This window comes from Vipera ursinii (genome assembly GCF_947247035.1).
Source record: "Vipera ursinii genome assembly, chromosome: 13".
Taxonomy (NCBI): domain Eukaryota; kingdom Metazoa; phylum Chordata; class Lepidosauria; order Squamata; family Viperidae; genus Vipera; species Vipera ursinii.
The window spans coordinates 16,215,589-16,235,729 of NC_139526.1; the positions used below are offsets into that span (position 1 = coordinate 16,215,589).

General features: G+C 46.9%; 2 protein-coding genes across 8 annotated transcripts in view; one reads left to right on the forward strand and one right to left on the reverse strand.

Annotated features, from left to right (window-relative positions):
* Positions 1 to 257, reverse strand: part of USP22 (ubiquitin specific peptidase 22) — a 44,183-nt gene extending 43,926 nt beyond the window's left edge. The window contains exon 1 of the mRNA XM_083373099.1: positions 20 to 257. Coding sequence (XP_083229225.1) covers positions 20 to 145 — 126 coding nt within the window. The 5' untranslated portion in view covers positions 146 to 257. The remainder of the gene's footprint in view (positions 1 to 19) is intronic.
* Positions 141 to 20,121, forward strand: DHRS7B (dehydrogenase/reductase 7B). Of its 7 annotated transcripts, XM_083373103.1 has the most exons (10): positions 4,709 to 4,973; positions 5,801 to 5,966; positions 7,859 to 8,128; positions 12,251 to 12,411; positions 14,244 to 14,410; positions 15,423 to 15,538; positions 16,397 to 16,607; positions 17,168 to 17,260; positions 17,834 to 17,986; positions 19,174 to 20,120. In XM_083373103.1, the coding sequence occupies exons 5-10, from the start codon at positions 14,260 to 14,262 to the stop codon at positions 19,380 to 19,382; spliced, it is 933 nt and encodes a 310-aa protein (XP_083229229.1). In that variant the 5' UTR covers positions 4,709 to 4,973; positions 5,801 to 5,966; positions 7,859 to 8,128; positions 12,251 to 12,411; positions 14,244 to 14,259; the 3' UTR covers positions 19,383 to 20,120. The 7 variants fall into 7 exon arrangements, 6 of the variants coding, with proteins under 6 accessions (XP_083229227.1, XP_083229226.1, XP_083229228.1 ...); XM_083373101.1 differs by lacking the exons at positions 7,859 to 8,128; positions 12,251 to 12,411 and adding an exon at positions 830 to 955 and having other exon boundaries at positions 4,915 to 4,973; positions 19,174 to 20,121; XM_083373102.1 differs by lacking the exon at positions 12,251 to 12,411 and having other exon boundaries at positions 4,708 to 4,973.
* Positions 20,122 to 20,141: the final 20 nt, after the last annotated feature.

Sequence of the window (20,141 nt, forward strand, 5' to 3'; positions counted from 1 at the left end):
GCGGGCGGGCGGGGCTCACCTTGCGCTTCCTGGCCTCGGCCGAGCCGCTCCACACGAAGCACTGGTAGATCACCCGCAGGTTCTGCTTCCAGTTCTCCACCTTGAAGCCGGTCACATGGCAGCACCCGGCGGCCGGCGGACTCATCTCCGACCCCCCCACATCAATGCCCCGCCCGCCCCGCCGGCCCGGCTGCTGCGGCTGCTACGGCGAGGCGGGGAGGGGAGGGGGGGTCGCGGAGGAGGAGGAGGCGACGGCGGCTGAGGGGGGGTCTCCTCGCCCCCCCAGGGGCCACTGCGGCCCGATCCCCCTCCTCCTCCTCCTCCTCCTCCTCCTCCCGGGCGCGCTCCCTCAGGGCGGCGCGGCCGACTGCAGTGCCGGGGAGCGGCCGCCCGCCCGCCCGCTTCCTCCCTCGCCTCGCCGCCGCTTCGCCTCAACCCCGCCCCCGGCTGCTGCGGCGGTTCTGCCGCCGCCGCCGCTCCGAACAAAGCGCCGACGACGACGGCGGCGGCGGCGCACAAAGCTGAGGGGGGGGGAGGCGGCGGGCGAAGCGCCGCTGAGGGAGATTCTCCTCAGGAGGATCGCCGCCGCCGCCGCCGCCGGATCGCGCGCTGCTACCTCATGGAGGCCCCGGGGGAGGCGGCGGCGAGGGAGAGGGGGAAGCCCTGGCAGCCGACGGGTGTGTGTGTGTGTGTCTGTGTGTGAGAGTGTGTGTGTGTGTGTTGTGGGGCCGCCGCCTCTGCCTCTCCGCCGCTTTCTCGCGCCCGGATCGCCTGTCTCTTTAAATCGCGCCGCCTCGTCGCCGCGCGTGCCCCCCCCCTCCGCCGCCCTGAATGAGCCCGTCCTCGGTGGAGAGCGCGCGCGCGGCAGGCTCCGCTCAAGGCACCAGCGCCGCCGCCGCCGCCGGGCCCGAGCGGGACAAACCAATTGGGAAAGGAGCAGAGGGGGGGAAGTAAGGTAAGGAGGAGGAACGGAGGGTGGGAGGAAGAAGAGAGAGAGAGAGAGAAAAAAAGGACAGGTTGGGGGGGAGAGAGAGAGAGAGAGAGAAAAAAAAAGCGTCGGCCCTGCCCGAAAGGCTCAAGGAAGGCCGCGGATTGGCGGCGCGAGGCGCACGTCCCGCCTCTGGGCCGTTTCTCATTGGCGGGCGCCGCCTTCCCTTACAGCGGGATGGGAAGGGGGAGGCGAGGAGAAGCGCCGCCCCTCAGCCGCCTTTGATTGACAAAGGAAGTTCTGGCGACGGAGAAGAGGGAGGGGGGGAAGAGAACGGGCGCCGATTGGCGGCGGCGCCCGCCGCTCTCTTGGCCCGAGCGGCGTGCGCGGCGGGGGATTGGCTGGGAGGAGGGTCACGGGGGTAAGCGCCGCCCCCGCGGAGCCTAGGCGAGACGGGAGGGGTCGGGCCAGCCAGTCAGCCGGCGGGCAGGGCTGCTGTCACATCCGCCGGAGCCTTTGCAGGTTCTCGGTTGCCCCAGTGATTCCCTGCAAGGAGGGCGGAGATGCCTGCTGCTGCTCTTCCGTGGACTCTGCTCGCACAGCCTTCTCCAGCCCGATCCCGCTCCACGGCCGCGGACACGTGTAACTCCTGGGCTGCATTCACACGACCTCCCGATCAGATCGAATCTTGACAGCCCGGGCGTCCAGCCGGTCCTGAGAACGCAGCCGAGGAGAGGGTCCGTGGCCGTCCAGCCTCTTCTTAAATCGTTTCGACATTGATTTGATCATCTCAACCAGGGGTTTTCAAACTTGGCCCTTTTATGACTTGTGGACTTCAACTCCCAGAATTCCTCAGCCAGTGTGCTTGGCTGAGGAATTCTGGGAGTTGAAGTCCAGAAGTCATAAAAGGGCCAAGTTTGAAGACCCCTGATCTCAACAATAGATGGGAAAAGGCAATAATCCGGCCTCCTCTAGGCGTCACTTGGGAGTCCAATTCTAGGGCAGGGGTAGGCAACCTTGGCTCTTTTACGACTCGTGGACTTCAACTCCCAGAATTCCTCAGCCAGTGTGCTTGGCTGAGGAATTCTGGGAGTTGAAGTCCAGAAGTCATAAAAGGGCCAAGTTTGAAGACCCCTGATCTCAACAATAGATGGGAAAAGGCAATAATCCGGCCTCCTCTAGGCGTCACTTGGGAGAGCAATTCTAGGGCAGGGGTAGGCAACCTTGGCTCTTTTACGACTCGTGGACTTCAACTCCCAGAATTCCTGAGCCAGCCATGATGGCTCAGGAATTCTGGGAGTTGAAGTCCATGAGTCGTAAAAGAGCCAAGGTTGCCTACCCCTGCTCTAGGGTTAAATTCACATTGAACCAAACACAGCCTTTACCCTGAGCAGCAGCCCTGTCCCAAGTCCACACCTAGGAGCCTTGCCCCTTTAAGTTGGGAGGACTTCAGCGGGCTGGGGGATTCTGGGAGTTGAAGTCCATGTGTCTAAAAGTGGCCGAGGTTGAGAAATATACTTCTCTCTGGCTCAGATCCCAGATCTGGCCTCCCACGAAGATGCCGTTTGGCTTATTGCACTAGCATGGGAAGGGCCGTTGCATTCAGAGATGGGCTGTGTGACGGGCAGGTGTCACTTCCTGCGATACAGGTCGTCCTCAACGATGGTTCATTTAGGGACTGTTCCAAGCTACAGCGGCACCGGTAAAAGTTACCACTTTTCACACTTAACCACCCTTGCCGCATCGCTCTGGCCACATGGTTTAGATTCGGTTGTTTGGCAACGGACTCACATTTACGATGGTCGCAGTGTCCCGGGGTCATCGTGATCCCCTTTTGCGACCTCCTGACAAGCAAAGTCAACGGAGGCAGCCAGATTCACTTAACAACCGTGTTGCAGTGATTCACTTAACGGCTGTGGCGAGAAAAGTCGTCAAATGGGGCAAAATTCAGGCATTACAAATTTCTCACTTAGCAACAGCTCAGTTCTGGCCGTACGTCAGGGACTCCCTGTAACAATCGTCGGTGGGGAAAGCAGCCACAGGAGGAGAGCTCTTGAGTTCTTCAGGGAAGAATGTGGTTAAACAACCAGCTGAAAACCCAGACACCCCCCTCCCTTATGGTGCCCAGCTATCACGTTACACACCTGGGCAGTCTATTCCCCTTCCGACCTCCACAGGGAGGCTCACACAACTCACCCCCGGTAATATGACAAGCCTTAATTCCCAGCATTTAAATCATTAGCTTCCGGGATTTTCTTGGTCTCCCCAAGCAAGGCCATTAAGAGGCCTATAATGTGTATTTAGATGCCAGCTGCCTGCCAGTGAACACGGGGTCCCGTGGCCTTGGGGAAGTGCTAGAATTCACACGCCGTCTCGATCGGGAAGTACGTTTCTGGGGCCAATTTTCTCCTACCTTATGTATAAGTAGTCCTCGACTTGTAACTGTTTGCTTAGCGACCGTTTGAAGTTACAACGGCACTGGAAAAAGTGACCTAAGGACCGTTTTTCACACTTAGGACCTTTGCAGCATCCCTGTGGCCATGGGATCCAAACTCAGACACATGGCAACTGACATGCACTTATGACGGTTGCAATACTTTTGGGGGGGGGGGCAGGGTTTCACGTGATCACCTTTTGTAACCTTCCCAGTTTCCAACAAACAAATCAGGGGGGGAGCTGGATTCACTTAATGACAGCAGGATTCCCTTAACAACTTACTGCAGGGCAACTGTAGCTAAAAAGGTCGCAAAATGGGGCAAAGCTCATTTAACAACCGCCTTGCTTAGCAGCGGAAATTTTGGGCTGGTTTGTGCTTGTAAGTCCAGGACTATCTGCAGGTTGTTTTCAAAAGTAAAAACGTTTCCTTTTTATCCATTATCCCTTAATCGATGAGATCAACAATTAATAAGCAGGAGCGATTTTTGCGGAACTGTTTTCCAACCGTGAGCATCAAACATTCTCTCCCAAGTCTAACAGCCCCCTCTTTGTCTCAGCTTATAACCCCCTGGCTTGAGGCACTAAATTAAGCCATTGCTTCATCCTGGTTTACTGAATAAGCCCCAAGTGGCTGGATTTGCAGAGTATACTAAGCGGCAACTATGATTTTGTAAGCCAAGCAGAGTCAGTCCGACAATGAGATGGGGGAAGGCATATAAATTTAATAAATAAAATAAACTGCGAAGGGTTGAGCTTGTACATCGGCAAAAAAAAAAAAGCCATTGAGAGATTTGATTTTATACCAGTGGGTAGGCCCAAATATGCAAGTAGATCTTGATGAGATAATATCCCCATTTGGGGAGGAGGAGTGATTTCCTGCTTTCCTTTCCTTCCTTCAGACCGGAGAAAAAAGAGTATTCCTTTTGGAAGTCTCTGGATCACAGAACTGCAGATGGCAGGACCAACATTGGTGGAAAAATCAATGTTGAGCAAAGCAGGAAGACACACTGACCTTGAGAAACGGGTGTGTGTGTGTGTATGTGTGTGAATTTAAAACAGGCCGCTATTTAAATTCTCCCAACAGCCTTGGGCTAAAACCAAGAAGGAAACAATCCACTGTTCTCAAAGACCTGACACCATCAACAGAAAGTATTGTGGGAGAACGATGGGTTCTTCGTATGTTTTTTTAAAAAAAGAAAAGAAAGTTTCCCACGTATGTGTGTGTATCTGTGTGTTTGCAGGCATGGGAAACATGGAGAAAATTCCATTCTTCACTGCAGCAATCCACGCTTTGAGAACCTTAAAAAAAAGCAAGCTGAAGATGGGTGGGTGGGTGGGTTCGAACAACTGTGGGTGAGCTGCTAACTCAGCCGGGTTGCTAATGAGGCCCCCTTTATTCCTCTCCAGCAGCAACGATAAGCATTTTTCCTCTTCCCACTTCCCAAACTGATTGTCAGAGAGAGAGAGAGAAGCAGATAAAAAAAAGGACATCTAGAAAGCTGTGTGTGTTTCTCCTGGTGGATCGATTTTATTTCTTTCTCTTTTTTTAGGCCCACTGGGAGGGAAGAAACAGCTGCACCAACCTACGGATCAACAGCAGCATCTACTGGTAAACGTAGGGACTGAGCCTTGGTTAATAGGCTCTGCAAAGAAGCAACTACAGTTACTACACTAAATAAAAAAAACGAAGAAATGAAACAATGATATTTTCCCACCCCCTGGCCCTTAGAAACGAAACACAAAGACCTTTGACAGCGTGAACCATTCCTAGCTTGATTTCAGCTGCATATGGGGTGTGAAGCTGCCAGGGATGATCCAAGCTAGCATTACTGGAGCCAATTCTGTCTTGGTGGGCTTTGCAAACCAGCCCTTAAGAGACTCAGGGCAGTGTTTAATGGGGAGAGAAGAGAAACTTCTACCCATTTGATTAGTAACTTCTTCTGTTGCACGTAATGATAAGAAAAGAGAAATTTGGTAAGGAAGAACCTGTAGTATCCAAGGTTCTGGACAAGAGATGGGATGGTTCTAGATCCGGATCCTAGTCCACTGTCAACCAGGGAAGCCCTCATTGCACGACGTTAGACCAACCTGCCTTGAAAAATTGTTGGGATCTATTGGAATGGAATGGCTAATACAATCAAATATGTGAATAGGAGGAGGCACGCTATATGCGCTACTTTGACCAGGGGGTGTTTCAAAAAGATGGCAACCACAATAACTTGGCTGGCTGGGGAACTCTGGGAGTTGAAGTCCAGAAATCATAAAGTTACCGGGGTTTAGAAAAACACTGAAACAGTAAATACATTGTTTATGTCTGTGAAGATTAATGCATTGATTGCCTCTTTCCCACTGTTACCTTGTCTAATGGTCCGTGGCGTTATCCTATACTTGAAACTATCTCTGCGCTAAGCTGAAATCCAGTTATCTGTTTTGCAGAATAATGCTTAATGCAACTCACAGTCCATCCAGGACAAAATTCACTTCTGCTCCTGCTTCATTTAGCAGAGAAGAAATTTACGACTAAAACGAGACCCACTCAGCTTCTGCCAGCCCAGCTAAATGAGGAATGAATAATGAGAAATCTAACCATTTTGGACGGAGCGTAAGTTCCTCAATGCAGAGAGTTTTCTGTTTTGCACTATTTGACCAGATTTTTCTTCTCCCCTCTTTGTAACAAAAGCTAAATAATATGTTTGGTCAGAGAGAGGTTGAGGTTCAAACAAGCTTGAATATTGTTTATACCCAGAGTTGTGGAGATAAACAATACCTAAAACAAGGTGTAATCATTAAAGAATCCTGCAAGTTGAGCTGGTCATTTCACGATCTTCATTCATTTGTTCATAGATTTTTAGCATAGTTTTTATTTGTAAATAAATAAAAATGGTTTTGCCAATTATCTAAGAATTTTACTTCAGCTTTGACCTATCTTTTCTGAATTAGAACGTAAATAGCTACCTAAATTTTGAATTAAGTATCTCATAAATAATTTTGCTGTCTGATTTTACCACAGTCCATATAAATTGGTGCACCTTAATCATATTTTGTACAATAATGCAACCTAAGGGTAAGAAGTACAAGATAAATTTTAAAAGCTTATAACCTACAAATTTCTTAATGCATTTCTTTCCTTCTTTTTTTATAAGGCTTCAAAACAGCCAAATTGCTTGAATGGCTTTAGGTTTAACTCAAATATTGGACAGTTAAAGCTGAACTTGATTCCTTGAACTTGATTCTTAAAAAGAGGTGCAGTGGGGTTGGCCGCTATATTCTGAGTTACTGTGTTTCATCTAGCGGTGTTCTCATTGCAAACGGTGAACACAACTGAAATTAAGGCTTCCCTCCTGGGCTAGTGCTAAAAGAGCAGCAATAAGGAGCATCCTGCTGGGGGGGAAACAGCCCTTAGGGGGCATTGCAGATTTTCACTTACAGGCAGGTGGCAATGGTGTGTAGGAACAGAAGCTTTTTGTTGTGAAGCAAAGCATCACAGCAGATGCTTCGTTGATAGGAATGTGAGAATGGGAGAGAAAATACTCCAGGATTTTTCAAACTTGGCAATTTTAAGATGAATGAACTTCAGTTCCTAGAATTCAATTCCTGGCCAGTGCTTTTCTAGTCAATTACACAACCCGGTCTTATTAAAGAACCCATTTTAATCAATATCACGATACATGCCAGTTTCAAAATATGATTTTCAAAAAGTTAATTTGCCTTACTTTTACAAATACTGTGTGAATTCTTAGTGGCATTTCTCAGGTTGAATTGAGAAAAAAACATTTGTTTTTTCCCTATTATGTTGTTATAAATCTTAGTCACTGTTGTTTTTGTATGTTGATGTTTGGGTAACATGTTTATAAATTACTGCATTATCATTGTTTAAATAACTTAGAACACTAAGAACAGAAAAGGAAAAAAATTCCATCCATGTCACTATTTAGGATAGCATTACCACACACACACACACACACACACACAGAGAGAGAGAGAGAGAGAGAGAGAGAGAAGTAGACAAAGCAAATTTAATAAGAATTCATTATTGTATTTGGAAGTTATATATGCTAAAAACATTCCCTGAAAATCACAATAGGAAAAAAAAAACTATTAATATTACAGACCTAAAGAATTACCTCAATTCCTGATACTATTATAGACAAATCCATGCAGTTTTCCTGCAATATATGAAACAATTCCATAATATATCCAGCTGATCTAGGAACTATGTTCAGGGCCAAAAACTCATTTTAAGAAAAGCCTCATCAACAAAATATTGTGCAAGAATATGGCTTTTTCCTTGAAAACGGGACTAAAAGGTTTAGGAGAAAACCTTACAAGAGAATTATTTTGGGTGAATGGAAAAAAAATCCCTCTTAAATCCTGAACCGGCCCGTCCCTATTCAGAATTCATGAAACCTCCGCTCCGCCTTTTTCGATGCTTCTCTCATTTGCTGACATAAAAAAAAGAAGCAAGTCGTATTTTATTTTCTTTCCTTTCCTTAGGAAATGGTCGGGACTCTAAGCCAGGCGGAACGCTATTCTTACGGTCAAGATTCCCGGAGGGAACTTAAAGGCAATCGGACCACCTCCTATCACATCAATTGCTTCGTGGCGTCCGACCTCGCGCCGTCGCTGATTGGCTGCTGTCCTGATAGCTCCGCCTGGCGTCTGGTTTGAAACGGTGCATCTTGATTGGACACAGCGGAGAGAGGGGGCGGGGAAAAGGCGTCATCCCACTTCCGGGTATGGGATTACGGTGATGGGAATTGCAAGGTAGTGGGATATGTCTCTCTCTCTCGTGTGTGTGTGTGTGTGTGATATTTTCTTGCTAAATATGTTATGTAAATCTAGAAAGGGAGATGGGAGAAGCTCTTTCCCACTCTTCCTTGTTTGGACATTGGACTGCAGTACCCATTATCCACAGCAAGTGCAATAGCTGGATTGGCGGGGGGGGGGGGCTGTTTCCTGTGAGGAGGTCATAGGTTCTTGCTAAATATGGGGAGCCTGGCTACATAAATCCAAAAAGAAGGTAGATGGAAGGGTGGGGGTGTAGAGCTGCTTTCCCAACTCTTCCATGTTGGGTATTGTATTACAGTGCCCATTATCCACAGCAATAGTTGGGCATGATGGGCATTCCAGCCCTAAACAACTACTAGAGGGTACTAGAGGTTGCAGAAGTGGTGGATGAAAAAGATGGGCTGGAGCATGACAGCTTGAGGCCGTGGCTGGATCGGTGGGGATGGGAATTGTAGTCCAATGGAAGGCAAGGGATGGGAGCCATGTTAGGGAGGGTAATGGAATTCCTCTAGGCATGGATGGGGAAGGAGTTCAGAGCAATGTTTCTCAATCTCAGCAACTTTAATTCATTTCAATTCCCAGAATTCCCCAGCCAGCAATTGTAGTCCACACTTTCTTAAAGCTGCTGGACTTGAGGGTGAGATTGGGAGTTGATCTTGAGACAGTTGACATCTGTCAGTCTAACTTACTTTACTCTAACGTTGGGATATTTATTTATTTGTCTACTTTATTAATTAACAGCTTCAGTTATTGTAACTCTCTTGACTAAAAGTTACCATGGACAATGAAATAGCTGCATTTTGGCCTTGAGCGTTTGTCCACAAAGGTCTTAGAATTAATTTAGGACAACGTTTCTCAACCTTCCCAGCTTAAAGAGGTGTGGACTTCAACTCCCAGAATTCCCATAGCTATGGTGAGAAAAGCTGATTTAGGGAATTCAGAAGATTTGGCATCTTATGTCATCCTTAATTATGTTTCCCTCAAAGCCAAACTGGAATCTCAGCATTTTCGTAATATTAACATAGCAGGCTTGCAGCTAGATTCTCTATTTTTCTTTGAATTAAGAGCCTAGGATTCAGCTTCTCAGTGTTGACTGTGGCATTTTAATCAGAGACGATGTCAGAAAAGAACAAGCTAGTTGAGGGATTCTCTCAAGTTTTAATCGCTGCTGGGTTTCGGAGGCCTAACAAGTAGATTCTTGTTCTGTCTTGATCTGTTGAAACTCTTGAGCGATTTAATTCAGTTCCATCGCTTCAAGCAAGTTCAAAAATATTGCAGTAATACCGGCGTTCGAATGGACGTGTGGAAAATGGGCAAATGCGGTTATGCATATATATGCCTTACGTGCAAAGTGAAAAAGGGAAGACAGAGTAATCCCACCTACCCCAATATAAAAATCGATTTCTCCAGACTGAACATGTCTAATACTCAGACCTCGATTCGGTTTTCAACATTGCACTAAACCTTCATTTTTATACTTTGGTTTTTAAATCGATGCGTTTGTGTGAACCAAAGCAATCGTAGTTTGTAAACTCTGATGAATGGCTTGGCGTGCTGATGAACGCAGCCACTGCCTTAAGATGAGAGGTGAAGCTAGCTCAGGATCCATAGATCTCTTCCCAAAATTAAAAGAGCCGTCGCAAGGAAGAGATTTTAAAGAAATGTATTCTCTGCTTCCCTGGGTAGTTCTCAACTTACAACAGTTCATTTAGCGACCGTTTGTAGTTACAACGGCACTGCAAAAAGTGGCTTATGACCATTTTTCACACTTACGATCATTGCTGCAGCAGTACCACGGTCACATGACCAAAATTCAGAGGCTTGGCCACTGACTCGTATTTATGACGGTTGCAGTGTCCCCTTTTGCAACCTTCTGACAAAGTCAGTGGGAAGCCAGATTCACTTAACAACTGTGTTACTAACTCAACAGCTAGAATGATTCACTTAACAAGGGCAGGAGAGGTGGTGAAATGGGGCAAAACTCAAGTTTTCGACTGCCTTGCATAGCAACAGAAGTTTTGGGCTCAATTGGTGTTGTAAGCTGAGGACTATCTGTAATATTAGGATTTAGAAGGCTGAAATCACCAGAGGGAACATATGAGGCCAGCATTAGAATAAATATCTTGATGGTGAATGTGCTTCAAGACAAGAATTGGCCATTTTCCCTGCTTGATTAATCGTCACTTGGGGTGTGTTTTTTTTTTCATCCAACACAAGATGGAGTAGATTGTCCAGCTCCCCAATTCTGAATTTACAACCTTCCTGTGTTGTTTGCAAAACCTCTTGGGCCTTCTTGGCAAGGAACAGGAGAAGGAGGGGGCGGTATTTGAGAAGAGAACTCTGTGTGGCAAGGAGAAAAGAACTCAATTTAGCTTGCAAAAAAAAAAAGGACCAGAATTTATTTATTTTTTCTCATGCAGGTGAAGCAATTCTGAATCATTAAACGCTGGCGAGTACAGTCTGGTGCTATTAAAATTAAGAATAGTTAGCAGACAGACGGCTTCCAGTGCAATAAATGAAGCGGGGGGGGGGGGGGGAAGAAAGCCACTCTTGATGTACATTTTTCCCCCCTTTGGCGCCTTTGAGTCAGTGTTGACTTTTGGCAACTGCCTGGACAAATCCCTGGCGTTTTCTTGGCAAGATTTCAGAAGCAGCTTGCCCTTGCTGCCTACTTCGTAAAGATGAGAAAGGAGGACTGGGGCAAGGCAGCATCACCCAGCTGGTTTTTCTGCCTGAGGCAGGACTAGAACTCAGGACTCTCGCTTTCTAGTCTGGTGCCTTTGCCCCTAAGACAAAACTGGCACTCTGAATCTGATGTACCCTCCCAGTTTCTTAATTCTGAGGTCTTCTAAATGGCTTGGAATAGGGGTCTTCAAACGTGGCCTTTTTATGACTTGTGGACTTCAACTGCCAGAATTCCTCAGCCCGGTACGCCTGGCTCAGGAGTTCTGGGAGGGTTTTTTTTTTTAATCCCATTTATATCCCGCCCTTCTCCGAAGACTCAGGGCGGCTTACAATCTAAGAAGCCCAAATCAATGTGCTTAGCAGTAGCCTTCATTCTATGTATATGCCTGCTTATTAGGGCTTTCGCGCCCCCCCAAGCGGCATTATTACAAAGTCAGCTTATTGCCCCCAACAATCTGGGTCCTCATTTTACCTACCTTGGAAGGATGGAAGGCTGAGTCAACCTTGAGCCTGGTGGGACTCGAACCTGCACTAATGGCGGGCAGCTGGTGTTACTTAAGGAGGCATTAGCCCACTGCTCCACCAAGGCTCTTGAAGTCCACAAGTCATCAAAGGGCCAAGTTTGAAGACCCCTGGCTTAGAATTTGCAGGAATTTGGGGGATAAATGTCGAGGGTCCTAGTTGGCAAAATAATAATAATAATCTTGCAGAAGTAGTCAGTTTTCAACCATTTATTTAACAACCATCCGAAGTTACAACGGCACTCAAAAAGTTACAACCCGCCCTCACACTTACAACCTTTTCACGAGGTAGGACTTTTATTACATTCATGATGACCCCACCGGGCTTTGGAGAGACAGGCTGACGTTTTCTTGCTCATCTCCTTTAGAGTTCTCGGTCTCCCAGTTAGAGATTTATTTTACATTAAGGCTTTTTTTAAAAAATGAAAAAAATAATCCAACAAGGCTCTTTAGCCTGCCTTCATAACATTTTATTGCAATATTGAATTGCTGGAAGCGTTCATCTGAGAAGCAACATTAAAGTTAATGGTTCTTCCCTCTTTTGAAGGTTCATGTGCCAGGCTTGATGGGCAGTTTAAATTCAGCTGAGTGGGGTTTTAAGAGCACAAAATGTTGCTTTGTTTTTATCTTTGCAGGGATGAAGGTTTTCTACATTAACGGCCCCCACAGTACAGGTTTTTCTTATGGTACCTTAAACTGAGAACTGTACTTACGCTGGAGCAGCTAATACCCTTTGGCAATGAATATGTAACATGGAGCATTTGGTTTCTCTTGTTCTTCTTCAGTTATTCAGAAAGACATGGAAATAAGTTCATGAGCCTATTAACTGGGTATATATACTCTGTCTTGTTAACTACAAGTCTTGTTAACTGCATATAAACTTTCTTAACAGATAAATACAGCTAGTCCTCAAGTTACCACAGTTGATTTAATGACCGTTTGAAGTTGCAAAGATACGTGTGACCATTTTTCACACCACCGTTGCAGCATCCCCGTGATCACGTGATCAAAATTCAGACGCTTGGAAACTGACCTGTACTTACGACGGTTGAAGTATGTCCTGGGGGTGTGTGTCCTCTTTTGCAGTTTTTTTAGACCGGCAAAGTCAAGGGAGATTCACTTAACAAAGCCTGTTGACTAACTCAACAACTGCAGCGAATCATTGCAGTTGTTAAAGGTAAAGGTAAAGGTTCCCCCGCACATGCGTGCTAGTCGTTTCCGACTCTAGGGGCCGGTGCTCATCTCCGTTTCAAAGCCGAAGAGCCAGCGCTTGTCCGAGGACGTCTCCGTGGTCATGTGGCCGGCATGACTAGACACCAAAGGCGCACGGAACGCTGTTCCCTTCCCACCGGAGCGGTCCCTATTTTTCTACTTGCATTTTTACGTCCTTTCGAACTGCTAGGTTGGCAGAAGCTGGGACGAGTAACAGGCGCTCGCTCTGTTACGCGGCACTCGGGATTCGACCCGCCAAACTGCCGACCTTCCGATCGACAAGTTCAGCGTCCTAACCCACTGAGCCACCGCGTTACCTTTACCTTGCAGTTGTTAAGTTAGTAACAACCAACTTAACGACTGTAAACAACTGTGGCAAGAAAGGTCGTAAAACGACAAACTAATTAGGACACTGATTGTCTATAAAGACTGAATGTTACAATAATAAGGATATGTATAAGCCAAAATTAATGATAAATGTAAGAACCTTATTTTTATTTGATTGATTTAATAAGAATTGTATTAGTTTAGACAGGAGACAGTGAATACTGAGGGGGAAAGAGAGGAAAAAATTCGATGTAGTAGCTCGAGACTTGTATTGAAGATATTTGTATGCTATTGTATTATCGATTGGCCCAGCCACCACGCTGCTTTTTGAATACTTAAATGTAAAACTAGAAAATCAATAAAACATTTATATATTAAAAAAAAGGTCATAAAATGGGGCAAAACTCACTTATCAACTGTCTGGCTTAGCGGTGGAAATTTTGGTCGTAAATTGAGGATTATCTATAGACAATAATTTTTTTAAAAAAGTTATCTCCAAGAGCCTTTGGAGTTTCCACTGCTGTTCTCATGTTCCTGATGATGATGTTGCCTGAATGATTTCCTGGTAGAAACTGACCCTTAGAACTTTCTCTCAAGTAAGAAGATCAGAAATGGTTGACTTGTCACCAGGCTTAGCTGGAACAAATCTTCCAGAACCAGGCCGTCCAAAATACAGTAAGGCATGTCCTCTGTCTGTGGATCCAGTGGCTTCTCTCAGGTGGACCCAACGGATCACAAGGTGCTTTGGCTTTTCCTGGAGACTTGAGTTGCTCAGCGTGCGTGTGTTTTTTGCCTCCGACTTAATTCGGAGTCGGCCTGATAAAAGTGACAATCTCATTGTAGAATTGTCTCCCTGCCACTTCAACCTTTCAGCATGAATTTGAGGCATCCTTGACCGCCCAGGTTTTGGTTCGAAAAGTGCTGCTGTGCTATTGGCATCTGTTGTCTAGATTTTTAAAATTCTTTTGTTGATGTTGTTGTGGTTGAGTTTTTCCTGTGATATTATTTTCCCAACACTCTTACAGACTGCTTTGTTTAATGGCTGGCATGCCACTTTGGGGGTGGGGTGGGGGTGGTGTGGTGTATATATATAAAAAAGAAACTTAAGCGATTTTATAAATGAAATTAAAAGCCACGCATGGGTTGTCGCAAAGCTAACCTCAATTACCGTTTGGTTTGACACCTTGAGTTTTACACTAATCTCCTTAACAGGCTGCACGGGGGATTCTGGGATTTGAAGTCCACCCGCCTGAAAGTTGACAAAGTAGGAAGTCACAGAGGTTAAAAAGGGTTAGTGATTAATCTATTCATGTGCCTTTTTTTCCCATTCCTTTCTGCCGCTCTAGGAGAAATCAAAAGCTCATGGATTTCGCCACTGGGATCCTTCTTCCGCTGCTTTTGGGTGGTGCAGGGATCTTCACTATCTTCCGGTGGATCCGGAGAATCCAGGCAAGGGCGTATCTGAAGGATGCGGTGGTGGTGATCACAGGGGCGACTTCTGGATTGGGGAAAGGTGACGGTTTTCTCCTGACATTTGATCTGGCGAAGAAGAGTCACAGGTCTCCTGCTTCTCCGTAGTTAGATTTGCCCTGCAGACTAAACCAGCGTGCGAGAGGCTTGTTTCTAACTTAGCAAGTCGAGTCAACCCAGCCGTTGGTGCCTTAGCTAACAAACCATGAGGGAGCAATCTATGGCTTAGGACAGGATGGGAGTCTAGTCCATGCATTGCACTGAGGGACAGGAGTCTAAGATAACTGGGAAAGAGCTGGCTTCAGGTGGCCAAGAATATATATATATATATTTTACATTCTTTATCTGTGTAGGGGAACTTGTTTTTTTTTTCTCCTAGCAATCGGGTTAAAAATAAACAAAACCTTTGCAACACTTAGCTGTCATCCTTTTTTAAAAAAAATATCCAGATTTTTTTTTCTTCCTCTGGGAAACAGATGCTAAAATTAGGTCATTGTTTCTCAGGGATATTTACCCTCCGGCACACCTACTTATAAGCCTGGCAACCTACACTTTTGCCTTCATAAAATACCTTTTTTGTTGTTGTTTTTTTTTTGCACGTTGAGAAAGACGTGCTGTTGCTCCAGTTAGCGTGACTTGAGTGACGGAATTAAAAATATGGGGTTTTGGGGGGAGGGGGGCAGGCTGGCTTCTGTTGGATCCATCCAGAATGGCCAATAGCAAAAGCTCGTAAACATGGTTCAAGTAGTCCTCGACCTACGGTCACAATTGAGGCCAAAATTTCTGTTGCAAACCGGTCACAAATCACTTTCCCCCCCCCCGCCAGTGCCGTTCTAACTTTCAAGGGTCCCTAAATGAATTGTTGTAAGTCAAGGGCCTAGACTTACAAATCAAAGATCTATATATATCTGATGTGAATTTGCTAGGATTAACATTCTCTCTCTCTCTCTCCCTCTCCTTCTCTCTCTCTCTCTCTCTCTCTCTCTCTCTCCCTCCCTCTCTCCCTCCCTCTCCCTTCCCCTCTCTCTTTCTCTCCCTGCTTTCTTCCTGGCAAGAATGCGCCAAAGCTTTCCACGCTGCGGGATCGAAACTGGTGCTGTGTGGTCGAAGTGCAGCGAGGCTTCAGGATGTTCTTCAAGAGCTATCCGTTGCTGGTGACCCCCTCAAAAATGTAAGTGCCGGGCGAGAAGGCAAGCTGGGAAATGAATTGTGTTGCTTGCACCCGCTGGACGTCGAGAACGTAATGTCTTTTGGGGACTCGTGTCTGTGTAAAAGAAGAGCAGTGGCGTCTAGGGAGATTCTAAGTCCTCTGGGTCCTGGTTGTCCCTAAAAGAGCTTTTTTCAAAAGGCAGTCGGACTTTTCTGCTTTTCCTTGAAGACATTTTGTTTCTCATCCAAGAAGCTTCTTTCAGAACCGCTTCTTCAAGGAGAAACAAAGTCCAGTTTGGACTTTTGACGTATACACAGCTGTGGTCCTGGGAGAATTAAATTTGAGCTTCTCTCCTTGTTCCCGGTAATACCTTTGGAGAGGCTTGCAAAATAGAAAGATGGTGCAATCCAGGTGTACAGGGAGCGCTTGACTTAACAACAGTGGCCGTTCAAAGTTACGGCACTGTAAAAAGTGACTTACGACCGTTTTTTTCACACTTATAACTGTTGCAGCATCCCCGGGGTCACCTGATCAAAATTCAGAGGCTTGGCAACTGACTCATATTTATGACGGTCGCAGTGTCCCCTTTTTAAGACCTGACAAAGTCAGTAAGAGAAGCCAAGTTCACTAAGCAATCCGGTGTTACTAACTTAAGAGCGTCAATGATACGCTTAAAGACTCTGGCAAGGAACGCCGTAAACTCCCTTAACAAACGTCTCATTTAGCCACGGAAATTTTGGGCGCAATTCTGGTCATAAGCCTGAACAACACCCTGAACAATAGGCTGCAAACTCTGTAGCTGAAAAGATTTGGGTGCCAAAATTGTGGGTTTTGATATTATTTCTCTCCCCCCCCTTTCATCCCCCCCCGTTTTCACAGGCCCATAGACATCACATTGTGGTTTTTGATCTCTCGGATATCAGAGCAGTAGTGAACGCTGCGAAGGAGATTTTGAACTGCGTGGATCATGTTGATATCTTAATTAACAACGCCGGGATCAGCTACCGGGGCACCATAGCAGACACCGCGATAGAGGTGGACCGGAAAGTGATGGAAACCAATTATTTTGGCCCAGTTGCTTTGACAAAAGGTAAGGCTCAAGACGTTGATTTCCATTTCCAGGTGAGAAAAGACACCACCATCGCCACCCCCAAAAAATCCAAGCAATGCAGCAAAATTATGAATTAAATAAACAATGGGAAGAATCGAATAGAGACAAGTCCAGGTAGTCCTTGATTTATAAGCATTGTTTCAGACACTTTGCAACCAGCACGTACCGCTATTTTCCTGAAAATAAAACCGGGTCTTATATTTTTGCTCCAAAAGACGCCTTCGGGCTTATTTTCCGGTTAAGGCTTATATTTGGAGAAATATGGTACTAATTACGTCCATTATGACAATCTTAACTGGGGCTTATTTTCCAGTTAGGTCATATTTTCGGGGAAACGGTATTTGTGACAGTTGCAGCCCTCCTATTTGTATATATGATATTTGTAGTTATGTCTTTATGATGGTCGATCACATGATCGATTCCCAGCCTTCCCCAGAAATTGCTGTTCCCAATTGTGCTTGTTAAATCGAGGATTACCTGTATTATTAAGGTAGGGTTTGATGGCAAGGCTTTTGTTTTTCTCCCCTCTTGCGTCCCAGCCCTTCTGCCTACCATGATGGAGAGGAGGAAAGGGCACATCGTAGCCATCAGCAGCGTGCAAGGCAAAATCAGCATTCCTTTCCGCTCGGCGTGTAAGTACTGCTTTCTTTTGCCGCGCCGCCTCTCCCCCCTCCACCCCGGTTGTGGTTTATGTCATTTTGCAGGCCTGTTTTAACCTGTGCGGTGTCATGTTTTTAATTCGCTTATTTAATTCTTCAGAGTTGGGGCGGCCGTGCATCAATTTGGAAATACAGAGGCAACAGCGGTGGCTTAAGAAAAATTTTCTGTTGGATGCTGTTACTTTTCTCTCATTAATATCAGCGGAAATGGCAAGCCCTAAGAAAAGGCACAATCCACACAACACACACAATTCTGTTCTGTTCTGTTCCATTCCATTCCTATTCCTATTCTATTCTATTCTTTCCCCATCCATAATATTCCTTCTATTCTTTTCCATATTCCATATTCCTGTCCTATCCTATCCTGTTCTATTCTAGTGTACACAATGCACACAATTGATCAGAATTGACTCCAGCCTATTGGTTTGGACCTTCACAACATTCTCAGTGTCTCATGTAGTCCCCCCCCTTGGGAAAAATTAACCACCCACCCGTTTTAGACTCTGGCTGAGCACTAGTAAGTTTGCGATCAATCTCCTTCTCCAGATGCAGCCTCCAAGCACGCAACTCAAGCCTTTTTTGACTGTTTGCGAGCCGAAGTGGCGCGATTCAACATTGAAGTGACCGTCGTGTGTCCCGGCTACATCCAGACAAACCTTTCGCTCAATGCCGTCACGTCAGACGGATCCCAGTACGGAGGTGAGGATTAGCCACTATCTGCTAATCAGGTGTGGTGTGTATTCCAGGGGTCTTCCAACGTGGCCCTTTTATGACTTGTGGACTTCAACTCCCAGAATTCCTCAGCCAGGCACGTAAGTCATAAAAGGGCCACGTTGGAAGACCCCTGGTCTAAAGACTTGGCCTTATCCGTGAGCCTAGCCAGGGGTAGGCAACCTTGGCTCTTTTATGACTCGTGGACTTCAACTCCCATAATTCCTGAGTCAGCCATGCTGAGGGGAAAGGGAGAGGTTTCCAGGCTGAGCCATGCTGGCTGAGGAATTCTGGGAGTTGAAGTCCATGAGTTGTAAAAGAGCCAAGGTTACCTAGCCCTGGCCTAGGCCGCTTTATGACTCGTGGACTTCAACTCCCAGAATTTCCTGAGCCAGCCACGCTGAGGGGAAAGGGAGAGGTTTCCAAGCTGAGCCATGCTGGCTGAGGAATTCTGGGAGTTGAAGTCCATGAGTTGTAAAAGAGCCAAGGTTACCTAGCCCTGGCCTAGGCCGCTTTATGACTCGTGGACTTCAACTCCCAGAATTTCCTGAGCCAGCCACGCTGAGGGGAAAGGGAGAGGTTTCCAAGCTGAGCCATGCTGGCTGAGGAATTCTGGGAGTTGAAGTCCACGAGTCGTAAAAAGAGCCAAGGTTGCCTACCCCTGGCCCTAGCCTGCCAGCAGGAGCTGCTGCAGCTTGTCCTCGACTGATGACAATTGAGCCCCCAAAATCCCATTGTTCAGCAAGACAGCTGTTAGGTGCCCCATTTTACAACCTTGTTTGCCACAGTTGTTAAGTGAATCACTGCAGCTATTAAGTTGGCAACCCGGTTGTTGCGTGAAGCTGGTTTTCCCCATGGACTTTGCTTGCCGGAAAGTCCGCCAAAGACGATCGCGTGACCCCCGGGACGCTACAACCGTCATAAAAATACGTGCCCGTTGCCAAGCGACCGAATTTGGATCACCTGACCGTGGGGAACGCTGCAACGGTTGTGAGAAAAACGGTCGTAAAGTGAGGCTTTCCCCGCCCCCCCACAGTGCCGCTGTAACTTTGAACTGTCACTAAATGAGCGGCTGTAAGCCGAGGACCCCCTGTGTTTTCCGTTGCTTGTCTGTTGTGCCAGCCGGGAAGCTCTCCTGCCCCTAACAATGCCGGCTTGCTCTCTGTACGATGCAGTGATGGACAAGACCACCAGTGAAGGCAAGGCCGCGGCTGACGTGGCTCGGCTGGTGCTGGACGCCGTGGGGGAGAAACGGAAGGAAGTCTTGGTGGTGCCCGGTTTCCTGCCTGCCCTGGCGGTCTATCTCCGTCCGCTCTGCCCGGCCCTCTTCTTCACCCTCATGGCCAGGAGGGCTGGCAAGGACAAGAAGGAGAAGGAGTCCTAGCCTTGGCTGGACCCAGCCATGTCCGAGAGGGACTGGAGGTGCGAGGGCTTGGACCTTGGACCAGGGGAGAACGGTGGGAGCGTTTCAATTCCATCCTTCGTTGCACCCATCCTTTGGGTTTTGTCTGGGGCCAACGAGCATCGCCAACTCCAAAGTCTTTGGGCTTAAATGCTCATTAAAAATATTGTTGGGAGAAAAAAAACCCAACACACCTATTCGGAGATTGCTTAGCCATGCTTCGCTTAAGCTGTGGTTTGGGGAAACAAGCAACAGCGGTACGGTTCATAGCCAACATTAAGCCACGAGACCACGTCGCAAACCGCAACGGCCAATTCCAGGCGATAGCCAAATACGCATTAGGGGTTGGTGTATATAGCATGAGAACTTCTAAAGGAAGTCAACCCTGGCTGTTCTTTGGAAAGACAGATCCTGCCTCAAATCCTTTGGCCACCTAATAAGAAGAGACTCCTTCAAAAGACTCCCAACGTTGGGAAAGAGGGACGGCAAAAGGGAGAAGGGGACGGCAGAGGCGGAGACGGTTAGATGCCATTGATGCAGCGAATGTGAATTTGGGCAAGTTCTGGGACCGTGGAGGACAAGGGGGTTCTGGCCTGCTATGGTCCATGGGACTGGAGAGTCAAGACATGACTTAGCAACTCAACCACTTCCAAATGTGAACCCAACCACCGCTCTTGAGAAAGGTATAAACCAGGGGTTGAGAAAGGTATAAACCAGGGGTTTATACCTTTATGACTTGTG

What these genes read in the sequence shown, in the direction of transcription:
- DHRS7B (XM_083373101.1), top strand. Translation starts at nt 5,938, where the DNA reads ATGAGAAATCTAACCATTTTGGACGGAGC. An exon ending in GACTTCTGGATTGGGGAAAG is followed by an intron (nt 14,411 to 15,422) that starts GTGACGGTTTTC and finishes CTTCCTGGCAAG; the next exon opens with AATGCGCCAAAGCTTTCCAC. An exon ending in AGACGGATCCCAGTACGGAG is followed by an intron (nt 17,987 to 19,173) that starts GTGAGGATTAGC and finishes TGTACGATGCAG; the next exon opens with TGATGGACAAGACCACCAGT.